Source organism: Theropithecus gelada, chromosome 4, assembly GCF_003255815.1.
Source record: "Theropithecus gelada isolate Dixy chromosome 4, Tgel_1.0, whole genome shotgun sequence".
Lineage (NCBI taxonomy): Eukaryota > Metazoa > Chordata > Mammalia > Primates > Cercopithecidae > Theropithecus > Theropithecus gelada.
Window position 1 is genome coordinate 116,005,975 of NC_037671.1, and position 15,485 is coordinate 116,021,459.

At 41.9% G+C, this 15,485-nt stretch overlaps 1 protein-coding gene across 1 annotated transcript in view; it reads right to left on the minus strand.

The window, feature by feature from the left end:
• PPP1R14C (protein phosphatase 1 regulatory inhibitor subunit 14C) overlaps positions 1-15,485 on the minus strand; it is a 108,938-nt gene that overhangs the window by 25,810 nt on the left and 67,643 nt on the right. The window contains exons 3-4 of the mRNA XM_025384478.1: positions 10,060-10,143; positions 7,982-8,014 (exon numbers count right to left, since the gene is read on the minus strand). Coding sequence (XP_025240263.1) covers positions 7,982-8,014; positions 10,060-10,143 — 117 coding nt within the window. The remainder of the gene's footprint in view (positions 1-7,981; positions 8,015-10,059; positions 10,144-15,485) is intronic.

The following is a 15,485-nucleotide window of genomic DNA, read 5'->3' on the forward strand; positions in this document are numbered from 1 at the left end:
CATAAGTAACAACCTTTGTGGGAACCAAAAGATGAGTAGAAAAACTTGAACTGGAATTGACAAATTGCTAGTCTCAGAGTGGACAAGTTTTAGAGATTAAAATTCCATGGGGATCCAGTCACGGGCAGAGGTAGGAGCATATCTTTGTAGGACCTTTGTATGAGTTTCACCTCTAAGAATTCTACCAGGTCCTCACAGTGAACACTGGAGAAGAATTCCCTTGAACTTCCAGCAGGATGAGATAAAAAGGAACCATTTTGAAATATACCAGAGCATTTTCGTCTTCTTTCTTCCTTCTCCTTCTCCTTCTTTTTCTTCTTTTTTTTCAAAGTCTAAAAGTTTATTTAACAAGATCTGTCCTGAGAAGAAACTATTTAATCAGAGTCTAACCTGACATGGTTTTACTAGAGCCTAAGTGACCTGGGGGAAGGGAAATACCAAACTCCAGCTGGCTCTGGCTATCTACTCTACCTAAAGCGGAATGGGGGCGAACTGAGAAGCACTTGTGAAGTTCACAGTTCAAGGACACAGGCTCCCTACAAGACTGAGAACTAATCACAGGACTGTGGATGCTTCCCCTCTCCTCATACCTTACTACCACACTACTTAAGGCCCATTTACAGCAGTTCCTTTTACCTAGTTCATCATGTTCAGTTGGCAAAAAAATTATAACACACAGTAAAAGGCAAAAAAACACAGTTTGAGGAGACAGAGCAAGCATTAGAACCACTCAGATAGAGCAGGAATGTTGGAATTATCCATCCAGGCATTTAAAACAACTCTGTTTAATATGCTAAGGGCTCTGATGGATAAAGTAGACAGCAAGCAAGAACAGATGGGGAATGTAAGTAGAGAGATGGAAATTCTAAGAAAGAACTAGAAAGAAATGCTAGTGATGAAAAATACTATAACAGAAATAATGTCTTTGATGGGTTCATTAGTAAACTGCACACAGCTGAGGAAAGAATCTTTAAGCTTGAGGATATCGTGACAGAAATAAATGGAGAGGTATTCTATGTTCATAGATAAGAAGATGCAATATGGTCAGTATGTCAGTTCTTCCCACCTTGATCTACAGATGCAATGAAATCCCAATAAAAATCCCAGGAAGCTATTTTGTGGATATCAACAAACTGATTCTAAGGTTTATATACAAAGACAAAAAAACCAGAACAGCTAACACAATGTTGAAGGACAAAAAACAAAGGTGGAGGACTCACACTACCCAACCTCAAGGCATACTTGAAGCCACAATAATCAAGACAGTGTGGTATTGCTGAAAGAATGGACACATAGATAATTGGAATAGAATAGAGATCCAGAAACAGATCGACATAAATATCAACTGATCTTTGATAAAAAAGCAAAGGCATTCGAAGGAGCAAAGGTAGGCTTTTCAACAAATGATTCTGGGACAACTGGAAATCCACGTGCAAAGAAATGAACCTGGACCCAGACCTTACACTCTTCACAAAAATTAACTCAAATGGATCACATATGGACCTAATGTAAATTGCAAAACTATAAATCTCCCAAAGGCAATATAGGAGAAAAATCTAAATGATCTTGTGTTTTACAATGATTTGTAGATACAACACAAAAGGCATGATCCATGAAATAAAACATTGATAAGGTGGATTTCATGAAAATAAAAATTCCTGCTTTGTGAAACACCCTGTCAAGAGAATAAAAAGAGAAGCCACAGGCTGGGAGAAAATATTGCAAAAAACATGTCTGATAAAGGCCTATTATCCAAAATTTCAAAGAACCCTTAAAATTCAACAAAAAGAAAACAAACCAAGTAAAAGATGGACCAGAAACCCTAACAGACCCCTCACTAAAGAAGATATAGATGACAAATAAACATATGAAAAGTTGTTCCAAATCATACATCACCAGAGAAATGCAAATTAAAACAATAATGAGATACCACTACACACCAATTAGAATGGCCCAAATCCAGAACAATGACAACACTAAATGCTGGGGAGGATGTGGAGCAACAGGAACTCTCTTTGCTGGTGAGAATGCAAAACGGTACAGCTGATTTGGAAGAGAGTTAAGCAGAATCTTACAAAACCTAAACACATTCTTCTTACAATACAGTAATCCTACTCCTTGGTATTTACCCAAAAGACTTGAGAAGTTATGTCCACACAAAAACCTGCTCAGGAATGTTTATAGCAGCTTTATTCATTAATTGCCAAAACTTAGAAGCAACTAAGAGTATTTCAGTAGGTGAATGAATTCATAAACTCTAGTACATCCCGACAATAGAATATTATTCAGCACTGAGAAGAAATGAGCTATTAAGCAATGAAAAGACCCGGAGCAAACTTAAAAGCATATTACTAAGGAAAAGAAGCCAGTCTGTAGCTGTGAAATGTTGATATCAAATTTTTTAAAAGCCATTTTGGGCTGGGCACGGTGGCTCATGCCTGTAATCCCAGCAATTTGGGAGTCTGAGGTGGGCACATCACCTGAGGTCAGGAGCTCAAGACCAGCCTTGCCAACATGGCGAAACCCAGTCTCTAGTAAAAATACAAAAATTAGCTGGGTGTGGTGGCACGCATCTGTAATCCCAGCTACTCGAGAGACTGAGGTAGGAGAATCACTTGAACCCGGAAGGCAGAGGCTGCAGTGAGCAGAGATCATGCCACTACACTCCAGCCTGGGAGACAAAGCAAGACCCCACCTCAAAAAAAAAAAAAAAAAAAGCCAGTTTGAAAAGGCTACAAATTTTCATGCTATGGCTACTCTGAAAATAGAAGGGCTAAATACTGTATAATTCCAACTATATGACATTCTGAGAAAGGTAAAACTATGGAGACAATAAAGAGATCAGTGGTTGCCGGGGTTGGGGGGAAGGAGAGATGACTAGGCGGAGCACAGAAGATTATTAGGGCACTGACACTACTCTGTATGATGCTGTAGTGGTGGATACATGTCATTATGAATTCAGTCAAATCCATAATGTACAGTACCAAGAGTGAATCCTAATGTTAACTGTGGACTTCGGGCGATAATGATGTGTTAATGTAGGTTCAACAGTTCTAACAAATGTACCTCTCTGTGGGGAGATGGTGACAACTGGGGAGGCTGTGTACATGTGTGAGGTGGACGAGAGTGAGCATATTGGAAATTGGTACCTTCTAGTCAATTTCACTGTGAACCTAAAACTGCTCTAAATAATAAAGTCTACTTAAAATTTTCTTTTAAAAGCTATGAAGAATTTAACAAATGTTAACATTTTTCTGGAAAAAAAGATTAAATCTCTTAATACATGAGATGTGATTAGACCAGTGCCTGGCATCTACTAAGTGCCTAGTGATTTTTTAGCCATTATCATTGCTGTTGTTACTATCACTAAAATTATCACTGTGGGCCAGGCTTGGTGGCTCATACCTGTAATCCCAGCACTTTGTGAGGCCCAGGAGGGTAGATTGCTTGAGCTCAGGAATTCAAGACTAGCCTGGGCAACATGGAGAAACTTTGTCTCTACAAAAATAACAAAAATTAGCCGAGTGTGGTGGTGTGCACCTGTTGTCTCAGCTACCTGGGGGGGCTGAGGCAGGAGGATCGCTTGAGCCCAGGAGATTGAGGCTGCAGTGAGCTGTGATTGTGCCACCACACTCCAGCCTAGGCAACACAGTGAGACTCTTTCTCAAAAATAAAATAATTTTAAAAAGTTATCATAGCAAATAATCCTTACAAACATGAGGAGAGCTGGTTAGTATTACCCCATTTTATAGAGGAGGAAAGGGAGACTCAGAGAGGTTGAGAACATTGCTTAAAGTCATACGGTTGATGCTAGCATTGGCACAAGACTTTGACTCAAATTCCAGTATTCTTTCCACCACTCACCCTACCTCTGCAATGAGGGGTTATAAAATAAAAGTACCTAAATCAGCAAAGACATCTTCCTTACATTTCTAACTTCCAAGTGGCATAACACTTGTAAGTAAAATAATTTTGATCAAAAACAGCACCTTTAGAGATCCCTACTTAGAAAAGAACACCTTAATTGATAGGCATTTAGTTCAGATAAGACAAAGTCCTATAAAGTTCTAAGCCTCTTGCTGAGTCAAGTAGCTTAGGAAGACTAGCAGATTGGAAAGAAAGAGTACAAAATTAGGCGTCAAAACTTGGGTTGAGTCCTGACTCTCTTGCTCACGACTCTGACATTATGGGCAAGCTACCCAAACCCTCTCTACTTGAAATGACGATTGTGAGGATTAAATAAAGCAATGTATGTTAGTGCAAATGTGAACTACAGAGCTCTGGAAAAAATAAGCTATTGATTGTCATTATCACAATCCAGGTGCCAGTAAAATCTGTTTCCTAGGAGCATACGCTCAAAGGCAAAAGTGTCCAGCCTTTTTGAAATGATCCATTAACAGATAAGGGAACTTGAATGAAATTCCTCAGCATTTTACATCATTTCCATTCCTAGAAACATGAGCTAAAAAAAGAACATAGAGATGTTCACTTAGAGACTCCAGCTCCTTTTTCTGCTTTCAGAACTCTGAAGAGTGTTCAAATATTATATTCTTCATCTCCTGACCCTCTGTATAGAAACCAGATGAGAAATATTTTTGCTCTGGGGACAAGACCCACCATTTTCATTGAATGGCATGGCTCTCAACTAATGTAAATATTGGTTCCCCAAACATTACAAAAACTAGGGAGAGAACGGGCTCATTTCCATGAGAAAATGCAATGCGTTTCACTGTTGGCTGCGAAGCTGGGCAAAAGAGAAATCTGCAAGTCCAAACTTTCTCACCCGAATAACCAAAGCATGAATTTCTTCACTTAGGTGGAGAACTGAAGAAAAAGGGCTTGATGAAATGAGTGAACGCATGTCTGCAGTGGCCAATGGGGCTTCCTCTCTGCAGCACCCCCTTCCACCCCCATATTACATGTTCATTCATCTGCATCATTCATCATTTTTCTTGACTACAATTCTATTATTCTTGTCTAACCCATCACACAACTTAAAATCGCTTTCCTATATTAATTCCCCAACTACCTATAAATAAAGAAGGTTTAGTCCCCAAAGAGCTAAATGGTAAAGTCTCCTGCCTTCTCCTCTCTGGGAGGAAATTTGAGGGTCAAACTCTAAAAATCCTGACTCTCTCCAGAGAAAAAGAACCAAACATCGACATTTTTGAGGACCCATCCCCTTCCACACATAACAGACTAAGAAAATAAATCTGGCTTGCAACGTGGTCACTCCATAGTGAGATCCAGCAATAACCAAGCAGCCCTGGCTGGGTGCAGTGCCTCTTCCTTGTAATCCCAAAACTTTGTAAGGCCGAGGCAGGTGGATCATTTGAGACCAGAAGTTTCAGACCAGCCTGGCCAACATGGCAAAACTCCGCCCCTACTAAAAATACAAAAATTAGCCAGGCATGGTGGCCCACACCTATAATCCCAACTACTCAGGAGGCTGAGGCATGAGAATCGCTTGAACCCGGAAGGCAGGGTTTGCAGTGAGCCTACGTGGCGCCACTGCATCCCAGCCTGGAGGGACAGAGCAAGACTCTGTTCAAAAACAACAACAAAAAAACAAGCTGTTCTTATACACACAAATGCAAATCAGCTTACTGTCTCCCCATATTCAAATGTGACTATGCCACCAAAAATCAGCAAAGACATGAAAATAGGCAGAAAAAGGTAAGATTCAGAGAAAACAGAGAAGATGCAGAGAGCAGAATAATTTTAAACATAAACACAAAGAAAAATTTCTCCAGATTGTTGTATAGGGGCTCCAGGAGAAAAGTCTGGGGGCAGGGGGATGGTAGTGATGTGTTTGAGCAGTCAGGAAATATATTGCATGTTTGACAAACACACTAGAGGGTTCAACAAAAAATAGCAATTGGTATTAGACAAAACTAAAGACAAGGGTTATGGCCGGGCACGGGGACTCACGCCTGTAATCCCAGCACTTTGGGAGGCCGAGGTGGGTGGATCAGTTGAGGCCAGGAGTCTGAGACCAGCCTGGCCAACATGGCAAAACCCTGTCTCTACTGAAAATACAAAAATTAGCCGGGCTTAGTAATCCCAGCTACTCAGGAGGCTGAGGCACAAGAACCACTTGAACCTGGGAGGCAGAGGTTGCGGTGAGCCAAGATTGTACCACTGCACTCCAGCCTGGGTGATAGAGCGAGACCCTGTCTCAAAATACTACTACTACTACTAATAATAATAACAATGACAAAGATTGTCAACTCCAAGAGAAACAAAAGGCTATACAAAAAGGAATCATGATCCTATTTTACTGTTGGCTTAACAGTGAAAAACATCTGTTTAAATCATAGTATCATAAACCTTGTCTACTAATTTAACAAAATGCTGTTAAATAACTTTGATGAGGGTATAGATGAAAAGGAATTGTGTGGAGAGTGAGAGAGTGATCATCTTTCTCCTAAAGTCAATAAATGAAAAAAAAAAAAAGTAAATGCATATTTAAGAACAAAAGAATAAGTAGGCCAGGCACAGTGTGGCTCATGCCTGTAATTCCAGCACTTTGAGAGGCTGAAGCAGGAGGATAGCCTGAGGCCAGGAGTTCAAGATGAGTGTGTGCAACATAGTGAGATACAGTCTCTATAAAATAAAAATAAAAATAATTTAGCTGGGTGTGGTAATGCATGGCTGCAGTCCTAGCTACTCAGGAGGCTGAGGAGGGAGAGTTGCTTGAACACAGGAGTTCAAGGTTGCAGGGAATTATGACCGCACCACTGCACTCCAGCCTGGGTGACAGAATGAGCCCCTGCCTCTAAAAGAAAAAACAGAAAGAAAAGAGCAAATAGCAGGGAAGGGAAGCAGCCAAAAAGTGCAAAAGTGTTGCTTATTAAAATATAGAAATATAATACATAAATACAATATAAAATAGGGAAGGGGCCTGAAAGGTGGAGAAAGTCACTGTTACCTTTTTAAAATAAGCCTCTGAATTTTTTTGGGGGGGAGGGTTCAGAAGTATTAGTATGTATTTGTATTACATTAACTTAAATATAGATATGTATAATTTTTTTTTCTTAAGAGATGAGATCTCGCTTTGTTGACCAGGCTGGTCTTGAACTGCTGGGCTCAAGTGATCCTCCCACTTTGGCCTGGGATTACAGGTGTGGGCCACCAAGCCCGGTCTAAAAGTATGTATTTTGATGGCTAAAATTAAAATTAAAAATCTCTATGACTGCAAGATGTAATCAAAGCTGGAGGTTGGAAGAATAAAGCTCAAATAGGTAACTAGTCCCAAACCAAGTCACTGAAATCAGATACTTGTCAAAGCATGCTTTCCTCCCCCCTTTTAATTAGATCTCTTCAAAAATCAGAAGTCTTACCACTATGGCTTTGATGTTACAAATGGACTTCAAAACATCTGACAGATCTTATAATTTCTCCAGTTTATCACAGGGACAAAGTACTTCTCTTGCTAATATTTTCATAACTGATTAAACCTTACTTTCTACTCTGTGCTGTCAGTCATGAGAGTCTACATTAAATGCTTTAGTCTAATCACATTAATACCCATTTTTCTGCTAATGTTTATACATCATACTTCATAAATATCTAAAGAAAGCATAACATTTTTTCCCAGTAAAGGTAACTCTTTGGAAAGACAGAGCTGACTGTAAGCTTTTAAAAAAATACATACCAATAAACTAATAGGATGTATAAACCAGTTACAAACCTAAAACTTTTACTAAAATGATTCCAAAATCTTTCACAATTTCCTCTGAAGTCTGGCTTTTCTCTAACACAAGCAACACACTCTGCTCCATTAATTTTAAGTGTCTCTGAACTAGACATGTTTAGGCTTAGAAATAATAGCTATTCAAACATATGCACTCATGGATAATAATTGCTAATTGGTATACACACACTCAAATCCACTTATTGTGGTTTGCTTTAAAAATAGACAAATTGATTTAATAAAAACCAGTTCAAACATGGCATTTAGGAAGAGTGATTTGTTTACCTCTGTTGGTTTGTAGCAGTCTACAAGAGCTTCCTAGAATTAAACACACAGAAGATAAGTTTTATTATCTTAAAATTCAGTATTATTTTTAAGGCAAAATTAAACATCATTTTATATTAATAGTATTATTTTATAATGGTAAAGCAAGATTTCATACTATCTAGAAACACACTTCATTTCAGCACCAGTTGGTTGTCTGAAGATATAAAACGTTTAACCTTCATAAATTCTTCAGCCTGCACACACATGCGCTACATGAAAAAATTTTTTGAACAGGAAAAGATTTATTTATTTATTTATTTATTTATTTATTGCTCCCATAGCATTGAAAACAAAACATAACCCTTGACCAGTTTTTTTGTTCGTTTTTTGTTTGTTTTTGTTTTTTTGTGTTTGTTTGTTTGTTTGTTTTGAGACACAGTCTTGCTCTGTCTCCCAGACTAGAGTGCAGTGGTGCGATCTCAGCTCATTGCAACCTCCGCCTCCCGGTTCAAGCAATTCTCCTGCCTCAGCCTTCCAAATAGCTGGGACTACAGGTGCACACCACCACGCCCAGCTAATTTTTGTATTTTTAGTAGAGACGGGTTTTTTGCCATGTTAGCCAGGCTGGTCTCGAACTCCTGACCTTGGGTGATCCACTCGCCTTGGCCTCCCAAAGCACTGGGATTACAGGCATGAGCTACCACGCCGGGCCCCTTGACCAGGTTTTGAATGCCTTGCTGAGGAACAGTTTCTTTTAAAGAAGGACAGGGACGCTCAAGCATCCATTAGGTTATAGACTTCAGAGAGATCTGGACTAACTCAGTAGCTCAAATCCAGGATGGCCCTCCACAGGAACCAAATCCCCCTCTCCAGTTTTCCTTTAATTAACTGGATATAACCCGGCAAGATTCAAATGGTTTCAAACCCACTCCTCCGGTCAATGACTTTTTGCCTCCTCTGTGTGCACACGCGCATGCACACACCTTTCCTTTGGCTGCCAACTTGGTGGATATTCAAGTTGAGCCAGCCTGTGCAAGACGGTGGCACCCACACTGCACTCAGAAAGCAAAGGGTTTAAGTGCAATGTAGCCATAAACTAGCTTGGGTCCTCACCTGGGAACTGGGAGTTGGGGGGTGATGATAGCTTAAAAACTCCTTTCAAGTTCTCAATGTTAAGAAAACTTTGTTATGTCATTACATTTTCTATAGAACTGATACCTGCATTATCTTTTTAAAATTTTGTAAGTAGGATGCTATTTTCTCCCAGCTGAATCTACCAAGAAGAACTAATTTTCATAACTCAGACTGTTCACCACTCAAGGGACACTAGTAATGACTAATGCATTAAACACATTAATACATTAAAATGTGCCCTTTGATTGCCGTAGTGGCCATTTGCCATTTGTGGTCACCAACAGCCATTAACAGTAATTATCAGTGGACATTCAGAACAATGGCAAGTCAAAAGTCAACTGGTTTTAGAAACTCCCAAATGTAGATTTAAAAATGATAGATTTGACCTACTGTGGGAAGGGAAATAAGTACTGTACTTTATTGCTGTCCACTAAAGAAATACTAGACATCTCAATATCCATCATTGTACTGCAATGCTATGAGGTGAACACTGTCTATGAAGAGATCGTCTACTAAATAGAATTATGTCATAAGCAATCATATTTAGAAATTAATTTCATGAATGATACAGTCCACAACTGTGATACCGGAGCCCTGGGCTTGGATATTCCAGTGCTAGCTCAGTCCTTCTCTTTCTCATGCAACTGTGGGGTATCAATTCCCTTCCCTGGCAAGTGGATCTTTGGAAGCAGAATCAGCTGTTTCTCCCAAGAAAATGGGGCTGGAGAAAGTTACACTCATAAGGTACTCTGAGAACAGACTATAGTCAAGAGCTGCTTTATCCTCAGGGAGGCAGTTTAAGAGGGCGAACACTTAGCAGCCCATTGCTTTCCTCTCTGCAAACAGCCATGGCCCAGGTCCTGGTGCCCACTCCACCACAGGGCGGAATCAGTTCATGCCAAGCTCTGGAGACCCAAGTAGACTCCCTAGTATCCATGATTAGAATTTTGAAAACTGCTTACCTGTAATTTTGAAGCTCTCTCTTCATCACTGTCTGCATCAAGAAGATCATCAATGTCAATTTCTACCTCTGGCATTTCTTCTTCCTGGGGGACAGTGGGAGGATATGAAGGCGTTTAATTTAGTAAGAAACCTAACTGTACCCCACCAGTTAGATTAAGTTGAACAAACAACTAGATCATCAATTGAGAAGGGCTGACGGATAAGAGGGTAAGGAGAGGCTAGGAGAGGAGGGAAGGAAAGAGAAGAAAGGGGAAACAGGATGAAGGGGTAAAGAGGAGAAGAGGGGAGAAGAAAGGAAAAGGGAAGGAGGGATGGGGACAGAGGAAGAAGGGAAATGAAGGAAGGAAGGAAAAGAAGAGTGGGGGAAAAGAAGGGGGGGGAGCAAAGGAGAATTAATAGTCACAAAGCCATAAAAGTAATCTTTCAAAAAAGTGAGAATTTTCTACTTTCTAGCAGAAAGCTGCATCTGTAAGTATATAAGGGGAGACTGGCAGATGATAGAGCTGGGAGATGGTAGTTTCCTATCTAAGAGCTACTCTTTGCTGGGCGATTACCCCAATCTTTATTTGGGGGTCCACATCTTCCTTCACAGCTCTGGGTCTATGGAAAACCTGATTCCACCATGGGATTTAGAGCATCAGCATTGCTTTAGCCCCAGTTACTGACGTAAGAGAAGACACGTGGTCCAACTAAGAACTAAGGGGGCTCTGGGAAAAGGTGCTCTTTTAACAAGAACATCCCCTTCACTCCCTCTGAACCAAGGAAGTGTGGCACTGGAAATTACCGGTGGCCACCATACAACCCTGAAGAAAGGCTGAGTTTAGGATGAGGCGCTGACTCCACAGTGGGCAGAGCTGAAGAGAATAAGAAAACAGGGCTCTAGGTAAAATCACCACATCCCTGCATCAAACCACCTCTGAAGCCTGCCTATCGGTGAGTGAGTCAACCCCTTTCATTGTTGCAGTCAGCGTGGGTCTAGTTTAATATTCCTGCCACCAAAGGCATCTAGTCCCGAAAAGAGGGAAGAAGGGCCAGCTGGATTTGGTGCAAGACCTCACTAACTTGGAATCTGAACTTCAAAGGAGATCTTGGCTATTTCTCATCTCTTCTGTTACCTAAGTCTTCTCTATACCTCTCAGAATAGCATTTTAAAATGTCAAAATAAAAGAGCATTTAAGAGAGTCCTGCAATTTTGCATTTCATCAGGAGTCACCGCAATCCAACTCCTTCCAGCCACAGGGATGGCTGAGAAGCATCTGCAGGAGCTAGAGAGAAAAGTGTGCATGGGGACACTGGGGACACCTGGGCATTCCCTGGGTGTGGCCTCTCTGTGTCTTGGCTCCAAGAGCTGTTTGTCTTGGCTTCCCAGGAGAGGCTGACTTTCTGAAAGTTTCCTTCCTACTAAAGTGCATTTATTCAGTAATAGTACTCAACCTCTTGCGCGTGTATTACAACACAAAAGTGAGGACCCTAGTATACTGAGGAAGTCAAGGAATATGATACACTATCCTTGCTGACATTAGCTCCATGGGCAGGCGCTCAATGGACAGGAAAATTCCAGAAACAACCTCTCTAGTGATTTATTCCTGTTTCTGTGGAGAATTTCTGTTTTGATCCTTTGCTTGGCTCTTATGGGGAAAAATCCACTTCAAAAGCAGTATTTATCAATGTGAATGTTTTAGATCTCATCTGTGCGGTTCTGCCTAATGGAAGAAAGATCTTGTACTCCTCAACATAATTTTCATATTTATACTTAACAATCCTGTAGCTATTAATAGAAGCTGATGATGTAGAAACAGGAAGTTGAAATGCTTTGATGATAATAAAGCTGAAGGATGACCTTTCGATGGCTAGGAGCATTGTTGTGCAAGCATCACAGAGTGAATTACACAAATCTAGATGACCTAGCTTACCACACACCCAGGCTGTATGGCACAGCCTATTGCTCCTAGGTTATAAACCTGGACAGTATATTACCATATGGAATAATGTAGGCAACAGTAACACAGTGGGAAGTATTTGTGCATCTAAACGTAGAAATGGTACAGTAAAAATAGGGTCTTATAATCTTATGGGACCACTGTCATATATGCAGTCCACTGTTGACTGAAATGCTGTTATGCGGTAGGTGACTGCACTCACAAGCTATACCACTGTGGGTCCTTAAATCACAACTAACGGAGCTTGGTGTCTGCTATTTTTAAAGGAAATGAAAGAACGATTAGTAACTAATGCCCTCCTCAGAACAGCACAGCAATGGGTTTTTCTGCAAATATTATTCAAAACGTTTTGATGCCAGCCAAGTTTGGCCAAACAGGCTTTGACTTGCATAGCAGTGTAGAGCCTCGCCCTACGCAGTAGGCATCTTCAATTAGGCATCTTCCCATTAGGACTGCGCACAGCTCTCTGTTAGGTATTGCACTGACCCATTTTCCCCAGCCCCTGAGATCTGGGCTGTCCCATATGGTAAGCACATGTGGTAAGCACATTTGAATACACTAAAATGAAATACAATTCAGTTCCTCAGTCACAATGGCCACATCTCAAGTGCTCAATAGCTACACAAGGCCAGTGGCTACTGCACCGGAGAGCACAGATGGAGAACGCTTGCATTGTGGCACAAAGCGCTATTAGACAGTGCTGCCCTGGAGTACACTCGCCCTCTGGCCCAGAAGTTGGGAAGCAAAGCTCCTTTCCCTCTCAAAGGGGCTTGACAGGAGTAAAGAAAAAAAATGCCAGGCATCTCAAGGTTGCTCTCACTACCCAAGGGCATGTGATAAGAAACCCTGAGCTTGGTTTTGCAAGCCAGAAAGCTGATGCAAACAAAGCCCAGATCTCAAGGGTTGGGGAAAACCTCAAGTGATTGAGTCATCACAACAGTCATTAAGCATCTGCGCTTTTTACCAACCTATGCTGCTTCTCAGAAATCCCACCCGGATTTATCAGAGGCATAGGAGAGGAGCGGCATCGTGCTCCCAGCTCAGCATGCGCCCCAGGTGTTCTGAATGTCAGTGAGGCTGAAACAAAACCCAGGTGAGAAGAACACAGAGACCCAGAGGCTCTTGGGAGGGAGAGTCCTGGGAGGCAAAGACAGCACCTAGTACCAAGTAGAGAATCCTGTAGATTGGTACTTAATATTCTGAATGAGAAGTATGGAAATATTCTAAATTTCACTGAAGTCCTACTTAACTTTCTTTTCTGTATGCTGATCTTAAAGCAGTATCACTGAATGACCTTAGTGACAGATCAAATCACTTACAACGGAGGGAACACACCCATGGCCCACCGTGATGTCCCAGAGCTTAGTTGTGTTTGGGCATTTTCCCACATTAAAGATGTGTCCCTAAACAGTGGCTCTGGTGACAAAAAGGGAAACAACTGTCTTCAGAGCTGCTGGGGAAAGTTATCAGCTACACCCTGCCCCACATGAGTGAGAGGCCCTCCTATGGGTACCCATAGCATGAGGCCCTGGGTCACCTCTACACACCTTTCTTGTCGTAGATTTGTTGAGAACCCACAGTCCACAGTGAGCAAGGCGCTGTGTGTCAGCCACAGTGAGGCCCTGGCCCTGGGGGACGGGCCATCTAAACACAGCTCTGACAAACACAATGACACACAATGGCCCCAAAGCCACGGACAAATCTGGAGTGCTTTAGTAATTCAGGGAGGGAGAAAACTCCAGCAGCAGGCAGGGAGGTTTCACATAGGAGGGAGGAGGTGAGCTGGCCTTGTGGAATGACAGGATTTGAACAGGTTTAGGGGGAAGGGAGAGAACTCCCAAGAGGCAAAATGGTAGCAGGAGGCAAAAAGACAAGATGAGTTCTAACTATGGGTGTAGAAAGGTCCCTGACCTGGAAGCCAGTCAACTCTGGGCTACAAACATGCATGTTGATGGGGGCCAGACAGGTGACAGAAATGGGGCAGGCTGAGGGGCTATACCATAGAGTGAGGAGTGCAGCAAACTGCAGAAAACACGGCCCAAGGGGAAGGAGCAGGGAACACACCATTCCCACCTCCTGTCACCTTCTAAGAATATGTGCTCAGTGCTGCTGGATTGTCTATGTTTTCAGGAATAACTGAAAGTAGAGTTTTTTAATGTAGAAAAATCCAATTTTAAAGCTGTCTGGCAACTTCTTAAAATATTGTGTAGGATAAACAAAACCCATTGGCCCATAGGCTGCCGGCTCCCCTTGTCCTGCAGAGACTGCCCTCACTGAAGGTTCCACGGCTGCAGAACAAGCGAGGGGAATGACAGAAGGAAGAGCTGACCCCACTGCGGAGCGCGGGTAGCAGGGAGCGGGCAGGAGGCAGTGCAAAGGCCATGTATCAGGTGCGAAGCAACAGGGCTTGAAGATGATCCCGGCAAGAATAAGATTTTAAAACAGTGATAATAGGGAGGAATAAACAGATGGAGTTTGGAGATGAACTGGATGGGGGATGAGGGGGAAAGAAAAGGTAAATATAAGATCCAGGTTCTGAGCCTGAGAGGTTTTGGAGAAGGACAGTAATGACAGGAGCACACAGGAGCCCTGAAGACACCTCACAAACCAACACGCAGTGCAGGCTTGGCCATCACCAGCACCCCTGCCCCAGCTTGCAAGCAGCAGCGGTACCCCACACTGCCACCACACTGGGAAGCGCTGCAGAGCCTGGTGCTGGGCATGCCACGGATGGAAGCTCCGAACAGGCTCAGGTACCAGGATGCAGAAATGCAAGCAAAGCAGAGTCCTGAAACACAGCTGGCCTGCAGTGACAACACACACACACACACACACACACAAATATATACACAAACACACACACACATGAATACACAAAATTCATGCCACTCATACACTCACAAGCACACACACACAAATATATACACAAACATACACACACATTAATACACACACGCCATACCACTCATACACTCACAAGCGCACACACACAAATATATACACAAACATACACACACATTAATACACACACTCCATACCATTCATACACTCACATCCACACATACACAAATACATACACAAACACACACACACACATGAATATAAACACTCCACACCACTCACATGCACACACACACAAATATATACACAAACATACACACACATGAATACACACAATCCACACCACTCATACACTCACATGCACACACAAATATATACACATGCGAATTAATACACGCGCTCCATACCATTCATACACTCACATCCACACACACACAAATATATACACATACACACACATGAATATATACACTCCACACCACTCACATGCACACACACACAAATATATACACAAACATACACACACATGAATACACACACTCCACACCAAACACACGCACACACACACAAATATATACACATATACACACGAATACACACACTCCACACTAATACACTCACATGCACACACACACACAAATATA